The 25,295-nt window shown below is 35.7% G+C and overlaps 1 protein-coding gene and 1 long non-coding RNA gene across 3 annotated transcripts in view; one reads left to right on the top strand and one right to left on the bottom strand.

The window, feature by feature from the left end:
- Positions 1-20,409, top strand: part of LOC114680325 (uncharacterized) — a 395,268-nt gene extending 374,859 nt beyond the window's left edge. For both annotated transcript variants that reach the window (XR_013397412.1, XR_013397411.1), the window contains one exon: positions 20,319-20,409. This is a non-coding gene — a long non-coding RNA (uncharacterized LOC114680325). The remainder of the gene's footprint in view (positions 1-20,318) is intronic.
- Positions 1-25,079, bottom strand: part of SLC30A8 (solute carrier family 30 member 8) — a 52,449-nt gene extending 27,370 nt beyond the window's left edge. Inside the window, exons 1-2 of the mRNA XM_001095488.5 lie at positions 24,677-25,079; positions 9,193-9,392 (exon numbers count right to left, since the gene is read on the bottom strand). Coding sequence (XP_001095488.2) covers positions 9,193-9,392; positions 24,677-24,747 — 271 coding nt within the window. The 5' untranslated portion in view covers positions 24,748-25,079. The remainder of the gene's footprint in view (positions 1-9,192; positions 9,393-24,676) is intronic.
- Between the last annotated feature and the right edge of the window lie 216 nt (positions 25,080-25,295).

The raw sequence follows: 25,295 nt of genomic DNA, 5'->3' as shown, positions 1-25,295 counted from the left end.
AACACCTCTTTTTGGCCTTTCTACAAGTAGGAATTTTCACAAGCTATCAGAAAGAGTCCCAATTCAACAGGTTCAAAGGTCCCTTAAGGGTGGATACATTATGCTTATATCCTTCTTTAGTTCATTCTCCAGTTTGCTCTATACTCTGTCGCAAATTATTTCCCTCAACACAGCTCTATGACCTGCTTCTCCCCCATTCTAAATGTCAATTACTCCCCAAAATCTATGAATGACCGAGCCTCAGCTCTTCTTGGCCCTCCAACTACCATTCTAGTTATATTCTCCATTAACCACATTTTACCCTACACTCCTGCCTTGGATAGGCTTTCGCAGTTGTAAGCCATGAATGCCTAACCCAAACAGCTTAAACAATACCAACAACAATAATATACCAGTATACTGGCTCATACAACTGAGAACAAATCTGGGTGGGATTGGATCAGATGCAGCCCAGTCCTAAGGCTCAAAAATGTTCTTGGGCTCTGCTCTGTCTCCAGCTACTGCTATTGATTGTCCAGTTTAAGAAAGACTTTTCCTCCATTTCAGCAACAAAGGTAGACCTCTAAAAGCTCCAGACCTGTATCACTTCAGCTCAGTTTTTGTAGAGGAAAGAGAGAATGCTTTTTTTCCAGCCTCCCTATGTAAAGACCCAGAGACTCTGATCAGTCCAGCTTGGTATCTCATATCTAGCCCAGCCTAAGAGCATGAGGTTCTCAGACCAGCAGGACCAAAATTGCAACCAGAGAAAAGAATATGACAAAGCTTGCTGAAAGGAAATACCAGTCTACTACGAACAGTGGTACCCAAATTTCTAAGAATACAGATTTCCTTTCCTGTTTCAGACCCATGCACTTGGAATCTTTCAAGGCAAGCCCTGATAAATATCTATCTCCTGGACCACAGCAGTAAGTAGTGTGCTGTTCCTTCAGGCCACTCCATCTACCTTTTGGCCATATCTCAATTCCTATTCACTTTTCAAAGCCTTGCTCAAACCCCATATCCTGCAGGATGACCTCTCAGATTTTCAAAAGTGATCTGAGAATATTAATTGCTTTCTCTAACATAGCCAAGAATGGCTTTGGGGAGGAGGTGAGCTGTGGATCAGGGTCTTGACTAATGACCAGGATTTTGATGAGTATGGAGAAAGAGGAGAAGGCTTTTCTATTCAAAGAAAAAAAGCGTAAGAATAAAGTGCAAAGATTATCTTGCAGAGAATGAATAAACAAATGTGGCTGAAACAGGGTAGTCAGGGAAATAGCAAGATAAGAATATTGATAGTTTTGCCACCAGATTATGCAATGTCTTGAAAACCGAAGTAGGAATTTTTCATTTTTTCCAGGATGCTAGAGCTTTCCAATATATTGATCTTTTTTGACTTGAGGCAAGCAATTAGGGCCTAGCACAGTGGGAGCCTCTGAAGCGGTGTCTTCCAGCTACAAGCACCCTTGTCAGTTTATCCCAGTGCTCAGTAAAATGTACTACGCTTGTCATGAAGGGAAAAAGGTTGTGAACCCTGAACTAAGCAAAGGGGAGCCAGTTAAAAAAAAAAAAAAAAAAAAAAATTTTTTTTTTTTTTTTTGAGACAGAGTCTCACTTTATCGCCCAGGCTGGAGTGCAGTAGTGCAATCTCGGCTCACTGCAACCTTCACCTCCTGGGTTCATGCACAATTCTTCTGCTTCAGCCTCCCAAGTAGTTGAGATTACAGGCGTGTGCCATCACATCCAGCGAATTTTTATATTTTTAGTAGAGATAGGGTTTTGCCATGTTGGCCAGGCTGGTCTCGAACTCCTGACCTCATGTGATCCACCTGCCTTGATCTCCCAAAGTGCTGGGATTACAGGCATCAATCGATTACAGCCACCGCACTGGCATCAGTAAAAAACTTTGAAGACAGAAGTAATATAAGGAGAGCAATGTTTTAGGAAAATTGGCTCAATCTCAATATAGCTCAAATGCTGAATATTTTTCAGTCAGTATCAATTTAATTTATTTACTGACATCATCACTCACTTCTGCCCCTAAAGTCAAATTAGAACTCATAGACTCTAATGCATAGAAATGAGAAGGGAAAGAGGAGGTTGTGAATGAAATTAGACCCTTATCTCATACCATATACAAAAATCAACTCAACATGGCTTGAAGACTTAAATATAAGATCTGAAACTCTAAAACTACTAGAAAAAAATATAAAGGAAAAGCTCCATGACATTGGTTTGGGCAATGCTTTTTTTTAAAATATGACCCCAAAAGCCCAGTCAACAAAAGTGAAATTACACAATTGGGATTACATCAAACTCAAATGTAAAGGAAACAATCAACAGAATGAAGAGACAATCTACAGAATGGGAGAAAATGTTTGCAGACCATACATACGATAAAGGGTTAATATCCAAAATATATATAAGGAAGCCAAACAACTCAATAGTAAGAAAACACATAACCTGATTAAAAATGGGCAAAGAACCTCAACAGACATTCCTTGAAAGAAGACATAGAAACGGCTAACAGGTCTATGAAAATATGTTCAACATCACTAATCATCAGGAAAATTCACCTCACATCTATTAGAGTGCTTATTACCAAAAAGAGGAGAGACAAATGTTGGTGAGGATGTGGAGAAAAGAAAAGAAAAGAAATCTTGCAAACTGCAATGTAAGTCAGTACAGCCATTATAGAAAGTAGTTCCTTAAAAAATTAAAAATAGAACTACCATATGATCCAGCAATTCTGCTACTGTGTATATATCCAAAGGAAGTGAAGTCAATATGTTGAAGATATATCTGCCCTGCCATTCAATGCTGTTCATTGCAGCATTCACAATAGCCAAGATATGGAATCATCCTAAGTGTTCACAGACGCATAAATAGATAAAAAGAATGTGGTATGTATACACAATGCAGTTCTGTTCAGCCTTTAAGAAGGAAACCCTGTCATTTGCAGCAACATTGATGAACCTGGAGAACATTTTATTAAGTGAAATAAGTCAGGAACAGAAAGACAAACACCACATGATCTCACTTATATGTGTAATCTAAAAAAGCTGAATTTATAGAGCAATGAGTAGAAGTGTGGTTACCAGCGGCAGGGATAGGGGCTGGGGAAGGAAGAAGCTGGGGAGGTGTTGGTCAAAGGACACACAATATTAGTTAGATAGAAGGAATAAGTTTAAGAGATCTATTGTAGAACATGGTGACTATAGTTAAGCACAATGTACTGGATTCTTCCAAATTGCTAAAATGAGTAGATTTTAAGTGTTCTTACCACAAAAAAATGTTAAGTATGTGAGGTAATGTCCATATTAATTAGCTCGATTTAGTCATTTCACCATATATGCATGTTTCAAAACATCATGTTATACATAATAAATATATATCATTTTTATTTGTCAATTAAAACAAATTAATTTTGTGAGCAGAAGACCATCTCTTTTCAGACTATTTATTAGATATCAGCCGGAGGGACGATGCCATCTATTCTCAGCATCCATATGGATTCAGGGAAAAGCAGAGGAAGAAAGTAGTGGAAGAAAGAAGTCAGTCAATGAATCTTCCTGAGCTGTGTTTGCAGGTGGTAGTGCCAGAATTTTATTTGGATGTCCAAGAACATTGCCTTTTCAAATCACATTTCAAATGAATTCTGTTATTAGGTTTTTCATTATGTCAATCTTTTACATAAGCTATTGAATATTATCCACAAACTTATTAATTCCAATAATGATAAACAATATCCCTCTGGTATAGATGTTAGTGAATTTCCAAAAGGTGTTTTCCAAATTAGAATTGCTAAAAGTAAGTTCTTTGCGACTCCATCAAGCTATTAATTCAGCTTCTTCAAAGGAACTGACTCCAGGAATTTTGTGGTATTAGTTAGTTCTGTAAACTTTGACTGAAAGGATATTGCCAACCCTGGAATTGTCTTGGACTAGACGTGTCTAAGTTCTTTCACAGTTTTCAACAGTTATAAATGTCCAAATATGAGTGTATAGGCCATTTGACTCCATAGCTAGAAGAAACCAGCTAATTCTGGTTGCTAGATATTATAATGCAAAAAATAGCTAAGCAGAGTCTATTTTTCTCTAGTCTCAGATTATGATTAATTTACCCCTTCTTTTGGATAATAGAAATGTAGCCACCAAAATATTGGTAACAGAGTGTGAAGGTAACATTTGATAACAGATTGGTAGTAGCTTATGGTCCTATACGTCAGGTAGTTTACAGTGTTCTTTTTTCTATTTGGGGAAAAATAAGATAACATTGCATATCAGGACATTTGAACTAAGTTAATACCAACATGAGGCTATCATGTTCCATGGTATGATAATACATCTGAAATTTTCAATGAGATGAATGACTTTGAAAAAAAATAAATGGCCAAAGTGTACCCAAGATGGAGAAATTTTGAGTGTATCAATAAGTGAGGAAGAAGCTAAAAATCACATCTAACGATCATCTCCAAAAATGTCTCCAAAGCCATACAAATAACTAGGTAGTTTTTTAAAAAGGAAGAGATAATAAAATGTTACATAAACTGTTTTTATTTCTTTATAAAATTATTAAAATTAAACTTTCCATTTAAGCATGCATAATTCAAATATAAAAACCTAGAAAAATGACATAAAAAGAAAACTATAGTTAAATTTCAATTATTAATAAAGATGTAAAAATCCTAACAAAAATATCAGTGACTCAGATTCAGCAATGCATTAAAAGGATGGCCCGCCACAGTCAATTTGAGAGGCACCATAGTTAGGGCTTAGGAATATGAGCTCTGGAATTCAGACGGCCTGCCCACTTACAGGTATGTTTCCAAGGGAGAATTACTTTACTCTTTGTGCTTCTAGTTCCTTCTATAAAGTGAGATTAACAACGAGAGCTACCTCTTAGGGAATTCACCAGGATTAATTAAGGTAATACACGGAAAGCACTTGTCACAGCTTCTAACACATAGTAAGCATTAAATAAATAATAGCTATTATCATAATGCCAAAAATGCAAAGATCATAACATGTTTCAAAATCTCTTTATATAACGCACCTCAAACATGGGTCAAAAAGCTTTAAAAAACAATAAATTCAAAAGAAAAGGTATTTGATTAAAAGTCAACACTCATCCTTGATTCTTTGTTAATAATTACAAAACTGAAACAAAGAAACATTTCATTAACATAATACAAAACACTTAACCCTTCAAGAAGCATTTTGCTTAACAGCTAAATAATCAAACATAGATTTTATTTAGCATAAGGTATTGTTTAACATGATCAAAACATGAAACACACAAAAGAGATATAACTATTGAAATGAGGAGAAATATGTTTTCTGCACAAGAGAGGGTGATGTCCTGGGATGAGGAAGATGCACGAGACAAGAAAAGGGGACATGCACTGAAATATATTTAGAATTGACAATAATTCAAATGCATAATTGAGTACAAAGTGAATATACAAAAATCAAAACTTTAGAATACAAAAAGTAATTATCTAGAAAACAAAACATGAAAAATGGTGGACTGCACTCACCCCTGGAAAGAATAAGCCAAACACATACAATAATCAGAAATAACTCAAGACGTAGGCTGTCTGTGTAGTCAGATGAACACCATAAAACCTTGATGAGACATGTAGAATATTTGGATAAATAGAGAAACATAACATATTCCTGGAGGGAAAGCTGAATACTTAAAGATACTATGTTCTCAAATTAACTTAAATATTAATAAAATCATAATTGGATGGGGGAAAACTGAACAGAACAATTCTCATGTTTAATTAGGATAATAAAGAGAGATGAATAGCCTTTGCTTTTCTCTGCTAAATTAAAAATCATTAATAGGAAATAACAGATATTATAACATACAAATCTACATTAATTATGTCCTTGACAGAGACCAGAAACACAGATCAGTGAAACACCTTAGAAACAGACCCTGCTATTTATAAACTGTTGATAAGTGATTAAAGAAATATCAAAAATCAATGGGGAAAATAATTATTTCATAAATGATGCTGAAAACTGTGTTAGCTATTTAGAAAACAATTCAGTCCTTACAGCATACAAATATATCTAATATCAACATTAATTTTAAAATTAAATACAAAAATTAAACAACAAAAAAGCTATCTTCTCAGAAGATGGAGAAGGATTCTTAAGCACTAAAACAGTAAAAGAGTAGTAAAAGAAATGAGCTCAAAATGAAAAGTTTAAAACAGTTACCTATGTAAAATTTAAAACTTATCTAAGTCAACACAAACATCAAAAGGTTAAACAACAAACTGGAAAAGCATTTATAACTAATATAACAAAGGTCTAATATCCTAATATATAAAGAGCTCCCAGAGATCAATATAGAGAATTAAAAAATTTTCTAAAAAACAAATGAGTAACAGACATTAAGAGACAAGGAGAAAATGCATTAACAGAGGGAAATACAGATCACTAACAAGCATGCAAAAATAAAGAAATCAAGGGTATTCAGTTAGGAAAAGAAGAAGTCAAATTGTCCCTCTTTGCATATGACATGATTGTATATTTAGAAAATCCCATTGTCTCAGCCCAAAATCTCCTTAAGCTGACAAGCAACTTTAGCAATGTCTCAGGTTACAAAATTAATGTGCAAAAATCACAAGCATTCTTATACACCAGTAGCAGACAAACAGAGAGCCAAATCATGAATGAACTTCCATTCACAATTGCTTCAAAGAGAATAAAATACCTAGGAATCCAACTGACAAGGGATGTAAAGGACCTCTTCAAGGAGAACTACAAACCACTGCTCAGTGAAATCAAAGAGGACACAAACAAATGGAAGAACATACCATGCTCATGGATAGGAAGAATCAATATCGTGAAAATGGCCATACTGCCCAAGGTTATTTATAAATTCAATGCCATCCCCATCAAGCTACCAGTGAGTTTCTTCACAGAATTGGAAAAAACTGCTTTAAAGTTCATATGGAACCAAAAAAAGAGCCCGCATCTCCAAGACAATCCTAAGTCAAAAGAACAAAGCTGGAGGCATCATGCTACCTGACTTCAAACTATAATACAAGGCTACAGTAACCAAAACAGCATGGTACTGGTACCAAAACAGAGATATAGACCAATGGAACAGAACAGAGTCCTCAGAAATAATACCACACATCTACAGCCATCTGATCTTTGACAAACCTGAGAGAAACAAGAAATGGGGAAAGGATTCCCTATTTAATAAATGGTGCTGGGAAAATTGGCTAGCCATAAGTAGAAAGCTGAAACTGGATCCTTTCTTTACTCCTTATACGAAAATTAATTCAAGATGGATTAGAGACTTAAATGTTAGACCTAATACCATAAAAACCCTAGAGGAAAACCTAGGTAGTACCATTCAGGACATAGGAATGGGCAAAGATTTCATGTCTAAAACACCAAAAGCAATGGCAGCAAAAACCAAAATTGACAAATGGGATCTCATTAAACTAAAGAGCTTCTGCACAGCAAAAGAAACTACCATCAGAGTGAACAGGCAACCTACAGAATGGGAGAAAATTTTTGCAATCTACTCATCTGACAAAGGGCTAATATCCAGAACCTACAAAGAACTCAAACAAATTTACAAGAAAAAAACAAACAACCCCATCAAAAAATGGGCAAAGGATATGAACAGACATTTCTCAAAAGAAGACATTCATACAGCCAACAGACACATAAAAAATGCTCATCATCACTGGCCATCAGAGAAATGCAAATCAAAACCACAATGAGATACCATCTCACACCAGTTACAATGGCAATCATTAAAAAGTCAGGAAACAACAGGTGCTGGAGAGGATGTGGAGAAATAGGAACACTTTTACACTGTTGGGGGGATTGTAAACTAGTTCAACCATTATGGAAAACAGTATGGCGATTCCTCAAGGATCTAGAACTAGATGTACCATATGACCCAGCCATCCCATTACTGGGTATATACCCAAAGGATTATAAATCATGCTGCTATAAAGACACATGACATGTATGTTTATTGTGGCACTATTCACAATAGCAAAGACTTGGAATCAACCCAAATGTCCACCAGTGACAGACTGGATTAAGAAAATGTGGCACATATACACCATGGAATACTATGCAGCCATAAAAAAGGATGAGTTTGTGTCCTTTGTAGGGACATGGATGCAGCTAGAAACCATCATTCTCAGCAAACTATCACAAGAAGAAAAAACCAAACACCGCATGTTCTCACTCATAGGTGGGAACTGAACAATGAGATCACTTGGACTCGGGAAGGGGAACATCACACACTGGGGCCTATCATGGGGAGCGGGGAGGGGGGAGGGATTGCATTAGGAGTTATACCTGATGTAAATGATGAGTTGATGGGTGCTCACGAGTTGATGGGTGCAGCACAGCAACATGGCACAAGTATACATATGTAACAAACCTGCACATTATGCACATGTACCCTAGAACTTAAAGTATAATAATAATAAAAAAAGGTCTAATAGTAACAATTAAAGAAATAAATATTAAAACATTCATCTATACAATAGCAAAGAGATTTTAGAGATTAAAATTAGTTGTCATTAAGATTTGGAGTCAGAATCATTCTCAAGTAGAGCTGGTAAACATGAATTGTTTAGCTTTCTCAACAGCACTCTGGCAATATCAATCAAGTAATACAAATATTCATGTCCTTCAAGCAATTATTTCCACTTTTAGGAATCTCTTTGAAGGGATTAACCAGAAAGGCAGGCAGAATTTTCTTCAAGATTTTGCATTGCAACATTGTCCATAAGCAGGAAAAAACTCCCTAAATTTCTAACGATAGAGAAATCGTTATGTAAATTACAGTGGAGCATATTAGAGAATATTGTTCAGGAATAAAAATGTTTTTGAAGAGTATTTGACAGTGTGGTCAAAAGCATTCAGTATGCTCTCAGTTATGTTTAAAAAATAAAACATGTGAGCTATGAATAGAAAATGCATTGCACAAAACACTCCCTAAAATTATTGAAGGCTGTGACTCGAATATGGAATAGTGATGAATTTTATTTTGTTTCCCACTGTTTTTCAACTTATCTACAATGAGCATATTGTTACCTTATACTTACAGAAAATACTAAATCTTACTTTAAAAGAACTTAGGTAACCCTCCCATAATGATGCAGAGTTTTATTTGTTTGCTTGTTTAATCAAAAAAGTCTGCAGAAAGACTCACCCACGACCTCTGCAATCATGAAAATGAAGCATATTGCTGAAGCAGCACAGAGCTTCCACTTGGCATAGGTGTGCTCATTCGCCCTGTTCTCTGTGGCCTGGGAGCCACTGTGGCAGTGGTACACGCCTCCTGACTCCAACTCCTCTGGTCTCTCTCTGGGACAATGATCTTTATTCACCGGTTTCTGTTGGAGTTCCACACTAGGAATGAGTTTGACAGAAGCAAGAAGTGAACATAGTTGCAAACCAGCCACTCACTGACCCACGCTGCCCATACGTGGAACCACTATTAGGACATTTGCTTACTTGCTAGGAAGTGTTCATTTGCAGCTCTTTCTACAAGAAAATATCAAGTGTAAGAAACAAGCAAGAAATTTCCTTCTAAACTTTAACTACTAAAAGTTGTACTTTTATTCAGTCAAACTCTTATTCAGTCAATGCCACCAATGATTAAGAGATATCAAAGGAACAGGAGAAAAGAAGCAAATACATTTTAAAGGGATTTCTTCCCAGTTATTTCACTCTCAAAAGACTTGGACACTGTGCTACAAAAAATAATAATAAAATAAATCAGACTACATTGTTCGATATGTGTATATGAGCCAGACTGAGGATTCAAATACTTATCAACATTATTGACAGATCATAGTACTTTTTCCTGCTGACTCCGTATGTACTCTGAGACCTTCTTACCACCGCTCTGCAGACAGTGGCTACCAATTAATCAATGTTATGATGAGAGTTGAAACCTACTTATACTTCCCAAAGCAGGCAGTGAATATCAGTTCCGCTCAAATATAAAGCAAAATTTAGAGTCACTCATAGAATTTCACAGATGGAAAGGTAGATAACATTTGGTCTAACACTTTTTTTTTCTTTTTTTAAACAATTTTTATTGATGCATAACAAATATACCTAATTTAGGGTACATGTGATAATTTAATACATTCATATAATTTTTAAAGATCAAATCAGTATACTTGAGATGTCCATGACCTTAAATATTTCTCTTTTCTTTATTCTAGAAACATTTCAATTATTCTTTTCTGGCTATTTTGAAGCATATGATAGATAATTGCAAACCATAGTCACCTCACAGATCTATCAAACACTAGATCATTTTCTTCTCTCAAATCATATATTTGTACCCATTTATCAACCTTCCTTCATACCTTCCTCCTCTCTACCCTTCTCAGCCTCTTGTAACCACCAATCTACTCTCTTATCTTCATGAGAGCCACTTTTTTAGCTCCCATATATAAGCGAGAACATGTGATATGTGTCTTTCTGTGCTTGGCTTATTTCACTTAACTGCAACCCCATATTTCTTGGCTGAAGTAACTAAGGTTCAGGGAGTTTAAGTAATTGCCTGAGGTCAAATATCCAGGAAATTTTGGAGTGGGAATCCCAAGCCCAGTGTTTCTTCTGTCATGCCTAAACCAATTTTAGGTGTCCTAATGTTGGGGCAGGAAGGCAGATGTCAATATCCATGGATCTTGAACTAATCATATTTTTAAATTTTTAAAAATAAACTCATGTACAGAAATAAATAAGAGTCTTGGAATTAAGAACTTTGCATTCGTGACTCTGAGAGGTAAAAACAAACAAACAAACAAAATTAGCAATATATTAGCTTTCACTTTATTTCATTTAGCCTATCACCATTCAGGATTAAAAGTCTCATGGTTTTGGCTTAGATGAACATTATTATTCTGACTCTAATTATTATATATGATTTTTCTGAATAAAATAATATATATTCATTATAGAAAATCTGGAATTACAAAAAAGTCACAAAGCAGAGGGAAAAATAACTGGTAATCCTCTCCAAGAGACAATTATTATTGATATTTTATTGTGTAGATTTGTAATATATGAATACACTTTTTACATAATTAGATTTCAGATTAATTAGGATGTTTTGGGTTATAAGTATGGAAAACAAGACTCTTGCTAGAATAATTAATAAGTAAGAATTATTGGTTCTGCAACTGAAAACATCTAGAGGGGCCAGGTTTCAGATACTCTTTGACGAGGTCTCCAGATTCATGTCTTGGTTCTCAGCTATTCTTCAACCTCAAGCTTGTCTTCCCCATGGTAGCGGGATGGTTGCCAAAGGTAATCAGACTGTGTATTTATTTTTTAACATATACATAGAGAGATTATCCCCTCTCAAACTGCTAAACAAGAGTCTTGATATGCATGTGGATTTGTCTAAATGAGAAACAACCACTATAGCCAGGGGAATATGGATGAGCTGATTGACTTAGGCATTGCTATACTCAGAAGACTGGCAAAACCCAGCCATGCTGACTCATACAGCTGAGAATAGGGAAAATTTTACCTAAACCTGGCTACTCCTCAGTGGGGAAGCACTAGAATGGATGTGAATAAGATGATTGCATCACAAGAGGATCCTACCAAAGATACAGCTTCTGAACCTGATTCTTAGCTATAAATATTGTTAATATTTTTTCCATTTATAAAATGTTGTATATCGTTATTTTTAAAATATGGAGGGCAGTATATATTTAACATAGCTACATCATAGCATAATTAACTCATGTTTTTAAATTATTAGACAACTCGTTCTTTTGCAATTACTTGCTCATATAAGCACTACTATGATTCACATCCTTATAATCTTTGCTCAATATATTATCTCCTTAAAGTGGAATCTTAAAGGGGAAATTACTTGGTCAAAAGGTACCTACATTTCTAAGGATTTTGACATATATTGCCAAACCGGCTTTGGAATATACATTACAGCCAATTTACGTCATTGGTTTATTTTTTATCAATTATGTGAATAGCACTTAGGATTCTGAGTAGTTCCAAATAAGCTTCTTAGTTGGAATAAGAACAATTTGGAAAGTAACAAATAAAGTATTTATATTTAAAATGAGTAGACTTTTGCTTTTGTTATGTAATAATATTCTAATAATAAACAACCATAGAATATGGTAGTGTGGGTCCCCAGTGGCCATCAACTCAGAGGAACCTGAGTACTAACACAAACACATTGTTGAGATTTACTCCTTCCTTGGGCTGAGAAGACAGCATGAGCAAAGCAGGCTCACCAATTGTTCTAGAACTGCCTGGTGTGCTGTGGTCATATGAAGCGTTGCTTTATTTTAGGTTTTCATAAATCTTATGACCAGGGAAAGCCAAGTAGTCAGTGACCAGGAGAGAAATTTATCTTGGAGCAGCTTAGAAGCCAGACCAAAGCAAGAATCAAACCTGCGAAAAAGCCCCTGGGCAATGCCACCAGGAGGAAAGTATGAAAATGTGGGCAATTTTTACTTTTGTGTACTGTTTCCCTATCTTGGATTCTAAGTTTAACAAATATGGGTATACTCTGAGCTGAGACTGCTTCTTGAAGAACTAAGCCAGAAATCCAAAAGTGGGCTTCATAAGGTCCATTGAAATTGTATATAATGTGTTCATGTGTGTGTGTGTGTGTGTGTGTGTGTGTATGTGTGTGTGTGTGTGTGTTTTATGGGACAGGCAAAAGTACAGTCTTCACTTAGCTTCCAAAAGAGTCTGTGACCCCAAAGAAGTTAAAACCCAAAGTTAACATATATTCCTCATAAGCTCGTTAGAGCAAAGTTATCTAAGTCTCTCTAGATGCAGAACGGCTCTTGATCACGACAATGATGTGACTTTTCAATATTATTTTAAGAAGAAAGTTATAAAAAGCAAGTTCTATGATGCAACAAACACTGAAATGTGAATCTGCTATTAATGAATAAATCCCAAAACATTCCCATGTATTCAAATATGGCCAAAGCTTTAAAAATTAGGAATAATAGGCCAAAGAAATTTACTGTAGCATCAAAGAAAAAAAAGATGGAGAAACAGAGATGAAAAAGTATGGAAATATTAGAAAATTTGATGCCAATATTCTAAAACTTTGATTTCATCTGCAAAAAAGGGATTTAGAAAATGGGACTTTATTTTTGCAATCTTGGAGAAACTTTTTTTTTTTAAATTCTATTTTTGTTTAGTGATAGAAATTAAATTCTTTTGCTTCTATCTCCAAAATAATGTTGGTAAAATTTTTATTTTTTACCCTATTTCAAATGTTGAGCACATAAAAATCACTTTGATTTTGTAGTTTCACATCACTTTCCCCAAGAACCTCAAATCACTATTCCTGTTAGAAGGGGAGATAAAAGCTTCAGCCTCACCATGAATTTTTAACATTTTATTCATTCATCATTAAATATTTATTGCATACCTAAAAAGGGCCTGCACCAGCAGAAATGTTAACAATACCATGTTGTACAAGACAAACAAAGGTCCTTCTCTAAGGAGCCTGTTTTTAGTAGAGGGAGACAAAGAGTAAATGAATCAATTTACTTTGTCTTTAGTAGAGGCTATATAGTATGATGAATGGTGAGCAGGAGAGGGAAGATGAACTACCTTAAATGTGGTGGGAAAGGAAGGCACCTCTGTGGAGGTGATAGCTCAGCAGCAAGTTACAGAATTACCAGGAGAAAACCTGTGTAAGTGAAAGCTATCACAAGTAGAGGGCATTGCTAGAGCAAAAGCCCAAAGACAAGAAGGATTTTCTTGTTCAAATGCTTGTCTTGAACAGAAAGAAAACTACATAGGTGGCCCCTGTGGCATAAAGAAAGAGTGAAATGGAAAGAGGTCAAAAAAGGGATCAGATTTTGCAGAACAATTCAGGTCACTATAAAGAGTTCAATTTAATTCAAGGTCTAAAAAGAAAAATTTGGAAAGTTTTGAGCTGGGAAGTAACATTACATGGTTCACATTTCTAAAATGATCGCTTTGGGTGCTGCCTGGAAGACTAGAGTGTAGAAGATCAAAACATAGAAACCCATAGAAGATGACTACAGCCAACACATTGGTGGCTTGGACCTATGTAGTGACAATAAAAATGGAAAGAAGTAGTCATATTTGAGGGACTTTTGAGAGGTACAGTCAACAGGAATTGCTAATCAATAGCATTAGTTCAGGGGGAATAATAGAGAGGTGGAACTCAAAGATGACTTGTTGGTTTCTGGTTACATTAACCAGGAGAAAGGAATGCCAGTTCCCAAGATGGGACTGAGTGGCAGGCAGTGCAGTATAGAGGCTGAGAGCTGGGCTCTGGCAACCCACCACCTGAGTCAAACTCCCAACCTTACCACTCACTAGTCATATGACTAAGAAAATTACTTAACCTCTCTGTGCCTCAATTTCCCCATCTGAAAATAGGAATAATGGTGGCATCACTCTCATAGGCTGGTTGAGAGATTTTTAGCTAATTCGTATAAATCACTTCAAAGTGTAACTGGAGCAAGATAAATGCACAAATTTTAAAATTATTTTACCATATTCATGAACCACATTACATTATTATCATTGTTATTTAGGAAGGATAAAGTAGGCTATACTGCAAAACAACTTTCAGGACAAGCATTTTTATAACAAGACTTAGATAATAAAAAAGCAAACCAATTTTTTGTTTCTCTTTTGCCCATATCCACTATTCCAGATTTTACTCCAGTGACATGACATCAGTCTTGTATGAATTGACCCTGGAGATTGACTGTTCATTCCTAAACAGAAGATAAATATCAAAGAGGGAAATAACATTCCTGTAATCCCTTAGCAGTTCTTCACTTCTGTTTCCCTGCTTCACCATTCTCTTTGTCTGCCCTAGAAATAGTTCTATATGCTCAATGCCTGGGACCCTGTCTTGAACATACAGATATTCAGTACATATTTATTGAGATTATATTTCACTCAATGTTTATGAAATAAATGAGTGATGTAGAAGAAATAGTTTGAAGGGTGAGAACTAGAGAAAGTGGGAAATAGAAACATTTACAGAATCAGATGTCATGTTTTGTCCTAGACAGGTATTCAATCACACACCCCTTTTTAAACAACTTTATTAAGAAAAAATTATAAAATTTGTGTGCTTTGGGAGGCCAAGGCAAGCAGATCACTTGAGGTCAGCAATTCAAGACCACTCACTAGAGATGGAGTGAAACCTCATCTCTACCAAAAATATACAAAAATTAGCATGGTGGTGGGTACCTGTAATCCAAGCTACTGGGGAGGCCAAGGCAGGAGAATTGATTGAACTCAGGAGACAGAGGTTGCAGTGAGCTAAGATCACACCACTGCACTCCAGCCTGGGCAACAAACAGAGCAAGACTCTGTATCAAAAAAAAAAAAAAGATCTAATTTTAATATTATGGAAATGGTCTATTTAATCTATATAAATTAATGGTTTTCAGTATATTAACAGAGTTGTGAAACCATTACCAAAAAAAACCCATATTCATTAGCAGTAACTCCCCATTCTCCTTGCACCCTCTCCCAGGCGACCACTAATCTACTTTCTGTCTTTACAGATTTGCCCATTCTGGACATTTCATATAAATAGAATCATATAATATGAGGACTTTTGTGAATGGCTTCTCTCATTTAGCATCATGGTTTCAAGGTTTATCCATATTGTAGCAGATATCAGTATGTCATCAGTATTCCATTGCCTTTTATTTCCAAATGGTATTTCATTGTATGGATACATAAAATTTTACTAGTCAGTTGATGGATATTGGGTTATTTCTTTTTTTGTTGCTTTTTGACTATTTCAAACAATGTTGTTATGAAAAGTTGTATAGAAGTGTTTTGTAGAAGTATGTTTTCACTTCTCTTCCAATCAAGCAATGGAATTCCTGAGTCATAAGATAACTTTATGTTTGACATTTTGTAGAACTGCTGGACTCTTTTTCAAAGCACAGTACCATTAGACATTCCCATACACTGTGTAAGAGAGTTCCTATTTCTCCAAATCCTTGCCAACACTTGTTACTATTTTTTTTTATTACAGCTATTCTAGTGGGTATGAAGTGGCATCTCATTGTGATTTTGATTTGCATTACCCTAATGACTAATGATGTTGAGCATATTTCATGTGCTTATTATACATTTGTATGTTTTCTTGGAGAAATGTCTATCAGTATCCTTTACATATTTTAATTATTTATAGTTTTATTAATTGTAACAATTATTTTACATATTCTTATACACATCCCTTATCATGTAATTTGTAAATATTTTATCTCAATATATGTGCCTTATCTTTTTATTTTCCTGTTAGTTTTGTTTACAGAACAAAATACTTTATTTTGATGCTCTCCAATATATATAATTTTTCTTTTATCACTTATGCTTTAGGCGTCATACCAATAAACCGTGGCCTCACCCAAGATCACGTGTTTTCATTTAGGAGTTCTATAGGTTTGGCCGGGCGCGGTGGCTCACGCCTGTAATCCCAACAGTTTGGGAGGCTGAGGCGGGCGGATCACGAGGTCAGGAGATCGAGACCATCCTCGTTAACACGGTGAAACCCCGTCTCTACTAAAAATACAAAAAAAATTAGCCGGGCATGGTGGCAGGCGCCTGTAGTCCCCAGCGGGAGGCTGAGGCAGGAGAATGGCCTGAACCCGGGAGGCAGAGCTTGCAGTGAAACGAGATTGTGTCACTACACTCCAGAATGGGCGACAGAGTAAGACTCCGTCTCAAAAACAAAAAAAAAAAAAAGAAAAGAAAAAAAAAAAAGAGAGTTCTATAGGTTTTGCTCTTATATTTAGGTCTATAATCAATTTTTTAGTGATTTTTTAAAATGGTGTCAGAAAGGTATACAAGTTAATTCTTCCGCTTATGTACATCCAGTTGTCCCAGCAATAGTTGTTGAAAATACTTTTTTTTTTTTTTTTTTACCACCATTGAATTGTCTTGGAATCCTTGGTGAAAAACAATTGACCACACATATAAGAACTTATTTATGGACTAAAATGCTATCACATTGGTGTATATGTCTGTCTTTATGCCAATATCACACTCTTGTTGTGATAACTATAGCTTTGTATTAAATTCTGAAATCAGGAAGTGTGAGTCCTCCAAATTTATTCTTTTTCAAGATACTTTTGCCTTTCGTAGGCCCCTACTGGTTCCATATAAATTATTGGGCTAGCTTAACTTCTTCAAAAAGACAGTTAGGATTTTAGTAGTAATTGCATCAAATTTCCATGTTAATTTTAGGAATAATGTCATCCTAGCAATATTACATTTTCTAATCCACAAACATGGAATATCTTTCATTGATTTATATCTTTTATTCTTTCTTTAATATTTCTAACTCACTGTTTTGTAATTTTTAGTGTAAAAGCTGTGCACTTCATTTGTTAAATTTATTCTAAAATACATTATTATTTTATGCTATTGTAAGTGAAGTTGATTTCTTAATTTCATTTTCAGATTTTCCTTTGCTACTGTATAAAAATACAATTACTGTTTGTATATTGATCTCTTTTACTGTGACCTTACCAAACTTGTTTATTAGTTCTAAAATTTTTAAATGGATCTTTTAGGACTTTCTACATGTAAGATAATGTCATTTGAAAACAGTGATAGGCTGGGCACAGTGGCTCATGCCTGTAATCCCAGCACTTTGGGAGGCCGAGGCGGGTGGATCACCTGAGGTCAGGAGTTCAAGACCAACCTGACCAACATGAAGAAACCCCGTCTCTACTAAAAATACAAAAATTAGCTGGGTGTGGTAGCGCATGCCTGTAACCCAGCTACTCGGGAGGCTGAGGCAGGAGAATCACTTGAACCCAGGAGGCAGAGGTTGTGGTGAGCTGAGATCATGCCATTGCACTCCAGACTGGGCAATAAGAGTGAAACTCCGTCTCAAAAAATAGGAAAGGAAAGAAAAGAAAACAGTGATAATATTAATTATTTCTTTCCAATCTGAATGTCTTTTATTTTGTCGTCTTCCCAATTGCTCTGGCTAGAACATACAGTACCATGTTGAGTAGAACTCATGAAAGTGGACATCCTTATCTTGTACCTGATTTTAGGGGAAAGTGTTCAGGCTTTCGCCATAATTACTATAAAAGACTGCACTTTGGTACAGTGTACACTGCTCAGGTGATGGGTCCACCAAAATCTCAGAAATCACCACTAAAGAGCTTATCTGTGTAACCAAACACCACCTGTTCCCAAAAAACCTATTGAAAAAAAAATTATGATGTGAGCTGCAGGTTTTTCATAGATGCTTTTGAAGAAGTTTCATTTTATTTCTAGTTTTGCAGGTGTTTATATAATTAAAGGGTGTTGAATTTTGTCTATTCGTTTTCTGCATCTAGTGAGATAATCATGTGAGCTTTGTTCTGTATCCTATTAATATGTTGTATCACTTTGATTGTATTTCAGATGTTAAATTAAGCTTGCGTTACTGGAATAAATCCCATTTCATCATTGTTTGTAATTACTTTTATATGTTGCTGGATTCAGTTCATTAGTCTTTTTCAAGGATTACTGCATCTGTATTCATAAGGGATACTGTTCTGTAGTTTTATTTTCTTGTGATATTTCCTCCTTTTTTGCTATCAGCAGAATATTGACCTCATAAAATGAGTTGGGAAGTGTATTTATGCCTCTTCTATTTGGGGGAAGAATTTGTGATGAGTTAATATTAATTCTATTTTAAATTTTGGTAGAAATCACCAGTGAAGACATCTGGACTTGAGCTTTCTTTGTGTAAGGTTTTATGAAATTTATTAATAATTCAGTATCTTTACTTATCAGATTTTCTGTTTCTTCTTAAGTTCATGTGGTAGTTTGTCTTTCTATGAATTTATCCATTTCATCTAAGATTATATACATTTTATTTTATGCAGTTTACTATTAAATCAGTTAAGAGGAAAAAGGAGAACAAATCATGTCTTTTATAATTACCCACATTATTACCCTTATTGGTGCTTTTTTTTTTAAAGTATTGATTCAACTTAATATCTGGTGTCATTTGTTTTCTTTAATATTTCTTCTTTTACTATTGCTTTCTTTACTGATTTTTGTAAAGTGAATCCAACAACAAATTATCTTAGATTTTGTTTGTCTTTATTTCACCTTTATTTTGGGAAGATAGTTTAGGTGGATATAAGATTATTGGTTGATAGGAATTTATTTTTCTTTTACTACTTTAAATGTCATCTCACTGCCATCCTCCTTTGCTTCTGGTAGAAGTCAGTTGTTAATCTGATCAGGATGCTCTCACACATAATGCATCTTTATTTTTTCTCTTGCTGCTTTCAAGGTTTTTTATTTGTGTTTTGCTTTTAGTAGCTTTACTATAATGTGTGAGCGTGTAAATCTATTTGCTTGATTCTTCTTAGAGTTCACTGACCATCATGAATGTATAGATTAATATTCAACAAACTTCAAAAGTTTGGGGCCATTATTTCTTTGACTATTTTTCTTCTCCTTTTTCTCTCTCCTTCTGGCCCTCTTATTATGCATATGTGAATATATTTAACAATGTACCACATTTCTCTGAGGCTCTGTTGATTTTTTTACTTCATTCTATTTTCTCTCTGTTTTTCATGTTGCATAATATCTTCCAATCTATTTTCAATTTCAGTGAATCTTTCTTCTGCCAGCTTCTATGAGTACAGTTCTACTGTTGAACCCCTCTAGTGAATTTTTAATTTCACTTATTGTACTTCTCAGCCTCAGAATTTTCATCTGGTTCTTTTTTAAAAAATAATTTCTAACCTTTCATTGATATTCTCAATTTTATGAGACATTTTAATCATACCTATCTTTAATTCTTTGTTCTTTGATTTTCTTTAATTCTTTTAACCTAGTTATAATAGCTGTTTTGAAACATTTGAATTCTAAATACAACACCTGGACTGTTTCTACTAACTGGTTTTTTTTAAACCAGGTGTTGTCTGACTTTCCCTCCATGCGCAGCCTCTGTTGTCATTCCTCAGAGGGTGCATGACTGGGTAGATGCACAGTCATTCTTATCCTCTCCCATTTCCAAAGGATAATAATCACTTTAGTTGTGTTCACTTTGACTGTTTCTTTCCATGGTCTCGCTGTTAAATGATTGTTCTGCCTGTGGTGGTATCACACCCAGATTTTGGCCTTCTTAATTGTTTGCTGAATTGTTGCGCTACGGTTTTCAATAATACTCTGAGGTATGAATGGACCAACAATCTGATCCAATTAAATTTGTCTGCTTCAGCTACTGTAACAACATACCACAGACTGTGTGTCTTAAATAATACAAATGTTATTTTCTTACAGCTCCAGAGGATGGAATTCCATAATCAAGGTGCTAGCAAATTCACTGGTAAGGGTTCTCTTTCTGACTAATAGATGCCTGCCTTTTTGTTACTTCCTCGCATGGTCTTTCCTTAGTGTATACACCCAAAAAGAGAGAGAGAGTGAGCTATCTAGAGTCTCTTCTTATAAGAACATTACTTCTGTCAGATCAGGACCCCACTCTTATAACCCCAATTAGCCTTAATTATTCCTTAGAGGCCCCATTTCCAAATACAGCCAAACTGGCATTTGTGCTTCAACAAATAATTGTGGGGGACATAAACATTCAATCTGTAACAGGCTTCTGTATAGGGGTAATATTTGAGGCCAAATTTTGTGGCTAGTGCCAAATCCAGGAGGGCATTTCTTACCTCTTTTTCTGCCTGTCTCTGTTTAACTTCTAGCCAGTCTGCCAATAGCTTGTTGCTATCATGAAGCAACAAGCCTACTCTTAATTGCTCACCAGAAGAATCTTCATTGTTTTCAACAGTGTCCCTATGCTTGAAATGCCCCCATGCTCTCTCACAAATAAAATTCCAGCTTGTGTATCATCAGTCTTCTAAGGGAAAGATACATAACCCTCTATTCTTATGGCCTGCCTCTCCCATAAGTAGTACCTTTACACCACTGCACCAGAGCTGGCAGAAGAGACTGTGACCTACTTCTCCTGGAGCCATATTCTTGCTCCACAAGTGGAGCACTGATTACAAATAGTAGTCCCTAGTCTTTTTTGCTTGTGCCTCCTGGAATACGTCCTGCACACTATGAGTGATCCAGGGCAGGGATATTCAGGACCTTGCTGCTCCTGGGCTAGAGATTATACCCTCTGAGAGGAGGCTGGGTGAAGGAAGGAAACCATAGTCCTCTTGGTCATGTCTATAATGAAGAGAATTTCTACAACCTGAGGCTGGGACAATAAGAGATTCCAACAGCCTTTTGCTCTAGGGGTGAGCTATGATCTTTAACTGGAAGCTGGGAGGAGAGGGAGCCTTGTCTTTTGGCTACATCCACTCAAGGGTTGAGCTTCCATCATACTGAGCTTGGGGAAGAGCAGAGGTTAATGGAGCAGATCCTGGCTCAAATGCCATAGACTCTCACTTCTTACTGAGATTTAGATTTTCTAGAATAAATAATTCTTAATTTTCTGCATGCCCTTAAGACAACTTCCAGAGATTTTCATTTCTTTTTTATAACTTTTACCAGTTAAATAGTTGTTGAAAATGTTCTAGCAGTTTACCTCTACCATCTGTCCCTACCCTTACTTCCTCTGCACTTCTTCAACATATGGCTGGGGAAAAGAGAAACTTGATCCCTTCCACCTAGCACCAAGAAAAACATTGATTGTTTTTTTTGTTGTAGTTCAACTTTACATAGTCTTTTTTTTTTTTTTTTTGCTACAATGAACCCAAAGCCCAGAGAATCCCATCAATGAAACACATTTGGAGAGACTGGAGAAGGTAAAAAACATGGTTCATGACACCTACTGGGTCCAATATTACTACTTCCTGTAGTAAAATGTCTATAAAGATTACCTCCAGCAATTCCTGTCATCCAATATGCACATGCAATCAAGAGATAGAATCTATTGTCTCACCCATGGAATGTGAGACTTGGGACTTGCTTTAACCAACCCATAAATTGTGATAAAAATGATACTCTGCCAGTTCTGGGATTAAGCTCTCTAAGAATGGTCAGCTTCCACTATTGCTCTCTTGCTACTCTCAACTGCCACATAAGGAATTCCAGGCTAACCAGATAAAGTGAGACACCATACAGAGAGAGAAGCCATGGGAAGAAGAATTAAGACACCCGCCCCAGGCAAAAGCCAACACAAAGATCTCAGTCATGTAAGTGAAGCCATCTTAAACCTTCTCGCCTAGCCCAGATACCAGCAGAATGCAGCTTTCCATTCCAGATAATATCACATGGAATGCTGCCCAAATCCTGACCCACAGAATCATAATAAAATAGTTGTTGTTTAAGCCACTATGTCTTGGGGTAGTTTGTTGCAAAGCAATAGATAAATGGAACACTCCATTTGTGGAATTAGATAATAAAGTTTTCTTCAGATTAAGTTTCTTAACAGCTGGTAACAGTTTAAATAGAAAACTGTGGCTCAAGCCTGTAATCCCAGCACTTTGGGAGGCCGAGATGGGCGGATCACGAGGTCGGGAGATTGAGACCATCCTGGTTAACACGGTGAAACGCCGTCTCTACTAAAAAAATACAAAAAACTAGCCGGGCGAGGTGGCTGGCGCCTGTAGTCCCAGCTACTCGGGAGGCTGAGGCAGGAGAATGGCGTGAACCCGGGAGGCGGAGCTTGCAGTGAGCTGAGATCCGGCCACTGCACTCCAGCCTGGGTGACAGAGCGAGACTCCGTCTCAAAAAAAAAATAAATAAATAAATAAATAAATAAATAGAAAACTGATAATAAGTAGAAAGAAAAAGAAGTAGAAGGAGAAAAGAGGAGGACTATTAGGGGACAAAGTTATCTATGACTAATAGAGACAGAACAAAATAAATGAAATAGATTGGGAGAGGTGAGGGAAAAAGTGAGTAAGTGAGGGGAATCAGGGACATGTGACCTAAGGAGGAAATAGATTAACGATTCAAGAGCCCAGATGGTGGACGTATGAGTACAGGAGATGTAGAGGGAGACTGCAAACACTAAATTAACAAGTAGGGGGCCTGGGTCCACAGCACAGTTCTATTGTAATTAGCCATCTGCCCTCAAGAAAGGCATTTATTTTGACCTCGAGAAAGGCATTTGTTCTATATGGCATTCAGTTTCCTACATGGTAAAATGAGGGATCAAGATAAATAATCTCTTGCAGATTTAATTTATTTCCCTTGACAAGAAAATACAAATGAGTTTGACAATTCTTATAAACACTGTGTCCTGAAAACCATACCTATTTATGGGGTGAATGAGACTTTGTACCTATAAGTGGTTGGCTTATTTGTACAACAAAATGCTAATAGTCTACATTACTGAGAAGGGAAATATTGTTATTTCAGTAATGTGGAGATGCTCTATTGATAGTATCTGTAGGGCTAACAATTTTTTGTCCAAAATTTCTGCCTGACTTACCACGAGGCTTTGTTTTTTATGTTAATAACCTCAATAAATCATATCTAATATTATTTTCTAAGAAAAATAATTATTCCAATGTGAGACTGCTAGATTCTTTGTTTTAAGACAAGTTATAAATATCCTTTTTATAAAGTCTCTTTGCTGTTGCTAAAATATTTGATGCCATCAAACATAGTATCACTACTCCTTAGAATATTAATTTGGCTTTGTGAAACAAACAAGAACATTACACATACTATTAATGGGCAAGTATTCTCTTAAATTCTTCTAACATGAATTCTTTTCAGATTTTCATTAGCTCATTTATATTCACTGAATGTGTTTCTTATTTGAACCCCATTCGGATTCAACTCCTCAAACAAACCAAGCTCACATCTTATGTATGTGAAAGTATATTTACTGTGCAATTATCTAAGTCTGCAAAACTTTCCTTAAACCTATTTTCTATGTAGGTTATCCCTAACCCTACTTTAATTCCTTTTTATTTTTCAGCTCTTAGCCTATTACTTCTGAAAAAGCTTCCTCTGATTCCAAAGTCCAGTTATTCTTACTGAATGCCCTCAGTATGACACAAATACACTGTTTTGTAATTGCCTAGCTCTAATATGTATTTCACATTAGACTAAGTTTCAAGAGGACAAAGATCTGAGACTAGACATTTTTTTCTAAGTCCTGCACTTAGCACAGGTGTGTTCAATCAACAATTGTTAACCAAGTGAAAAATGAGTGAATGTATTGCATGTGACACTGTGGGAGACATTAAAAAGAAATGGATTAGCTATATTTATTATAGGTATGTATATTAATAATGATATTTTATGAGCATGAAAGCAACAACTCATTTTAAGATCAATATAACTACAATTATGCCATATAGTTGAAGTCTTAATTTTTTCTAAATATAATAAAATTTACTATCTATCATAAAACTGAGAATAATTGAGAAAAGGAAAAGTCAACACATTAGATTATATAGGTCTATTTTTTGGAATAAACACTACAGATGAAAAACACATCAATAAAATGTGTTCTTTACGCACTTAGGATATTTAAGGAATCAAATCAACTATATAAAGTATTGCATTTTTCAGAATATAAAATACATGTCAGTCAACAACTTATAAAATGTTCCAGAGTGCCCCAAGTTGCAGAGTAAAGGTTTACAGTTCAGAAGCAACAAGGTATAGGAATTAATTGGATGATATTCAAGAGAGAAAATTGTGAAGCAGACACAGACATCTATTACCTTTCTAGTGTGAAAGCATACATCTTGGCAGCTTTATCATTCACAAGATAAGTTCTTTCAAGAAACTCCATGACGGCCAGGATAAGAGCTGCTGCTGCTGTTGTCGCTGTTGAACTCACCGCCCAGTTTTGGAAGCAAAGCAGCACTGCAACTATTTATACACTTTCTAAAGAAAAAATTAAAAGGCTCCAGAAATTAAAATAATGAGCTTCCTACATCAGTGCTGTTGGTAGGTCTGCTAAAATTACAGCCTCCTTGGAATATTACCTGGCTTCATTGTTTTCACCTACAAAAACTGCTTTTCTAGGGAGACTTGCAGGTAGCATTATATGAAGTGTGTATGTCTTTCACATGATATCTGATTCAATTGTGCTTTCTAAGAGGTACAGGAGCTCAAGAGTTTGCTACAAATTGCTGATGTAGGGTTTTGACCTTCAGAGCACACCTGGGTGAGCTGCAAATAGCTACCATTCTGTACACTAATCTAATTTTTTCTTTTTCTCTCCCTCCTCCTTTTTCTAGACTCTTTATCAGCCTAAAAGTACTTCTTTGGAATTTAGTTCTAAGATGACCTCTAAGCAGCTGTCAGAATTTACTTGTCTCTCCTAGGACCATTTTG

The sequence above is a fragment of the Macaca mulatta genome, chromosome 8, assembly GCF_049350105.2.
Source record: "Macaca mulatta isolate MMU2019108-1 chromosome 8, T2T-MMU8v2.0, whole genome shotgun sequence".
NCBI lineage: Eukaryota > Metazoa > Chordata > Mammalia > Primates > Cercopithecidae > Macaca > Macaca mulatta.
Note: the sequence above shows the minus strand (reverse complement) of the source record. Positions and strands in the feature narration are given on the sequence as shown.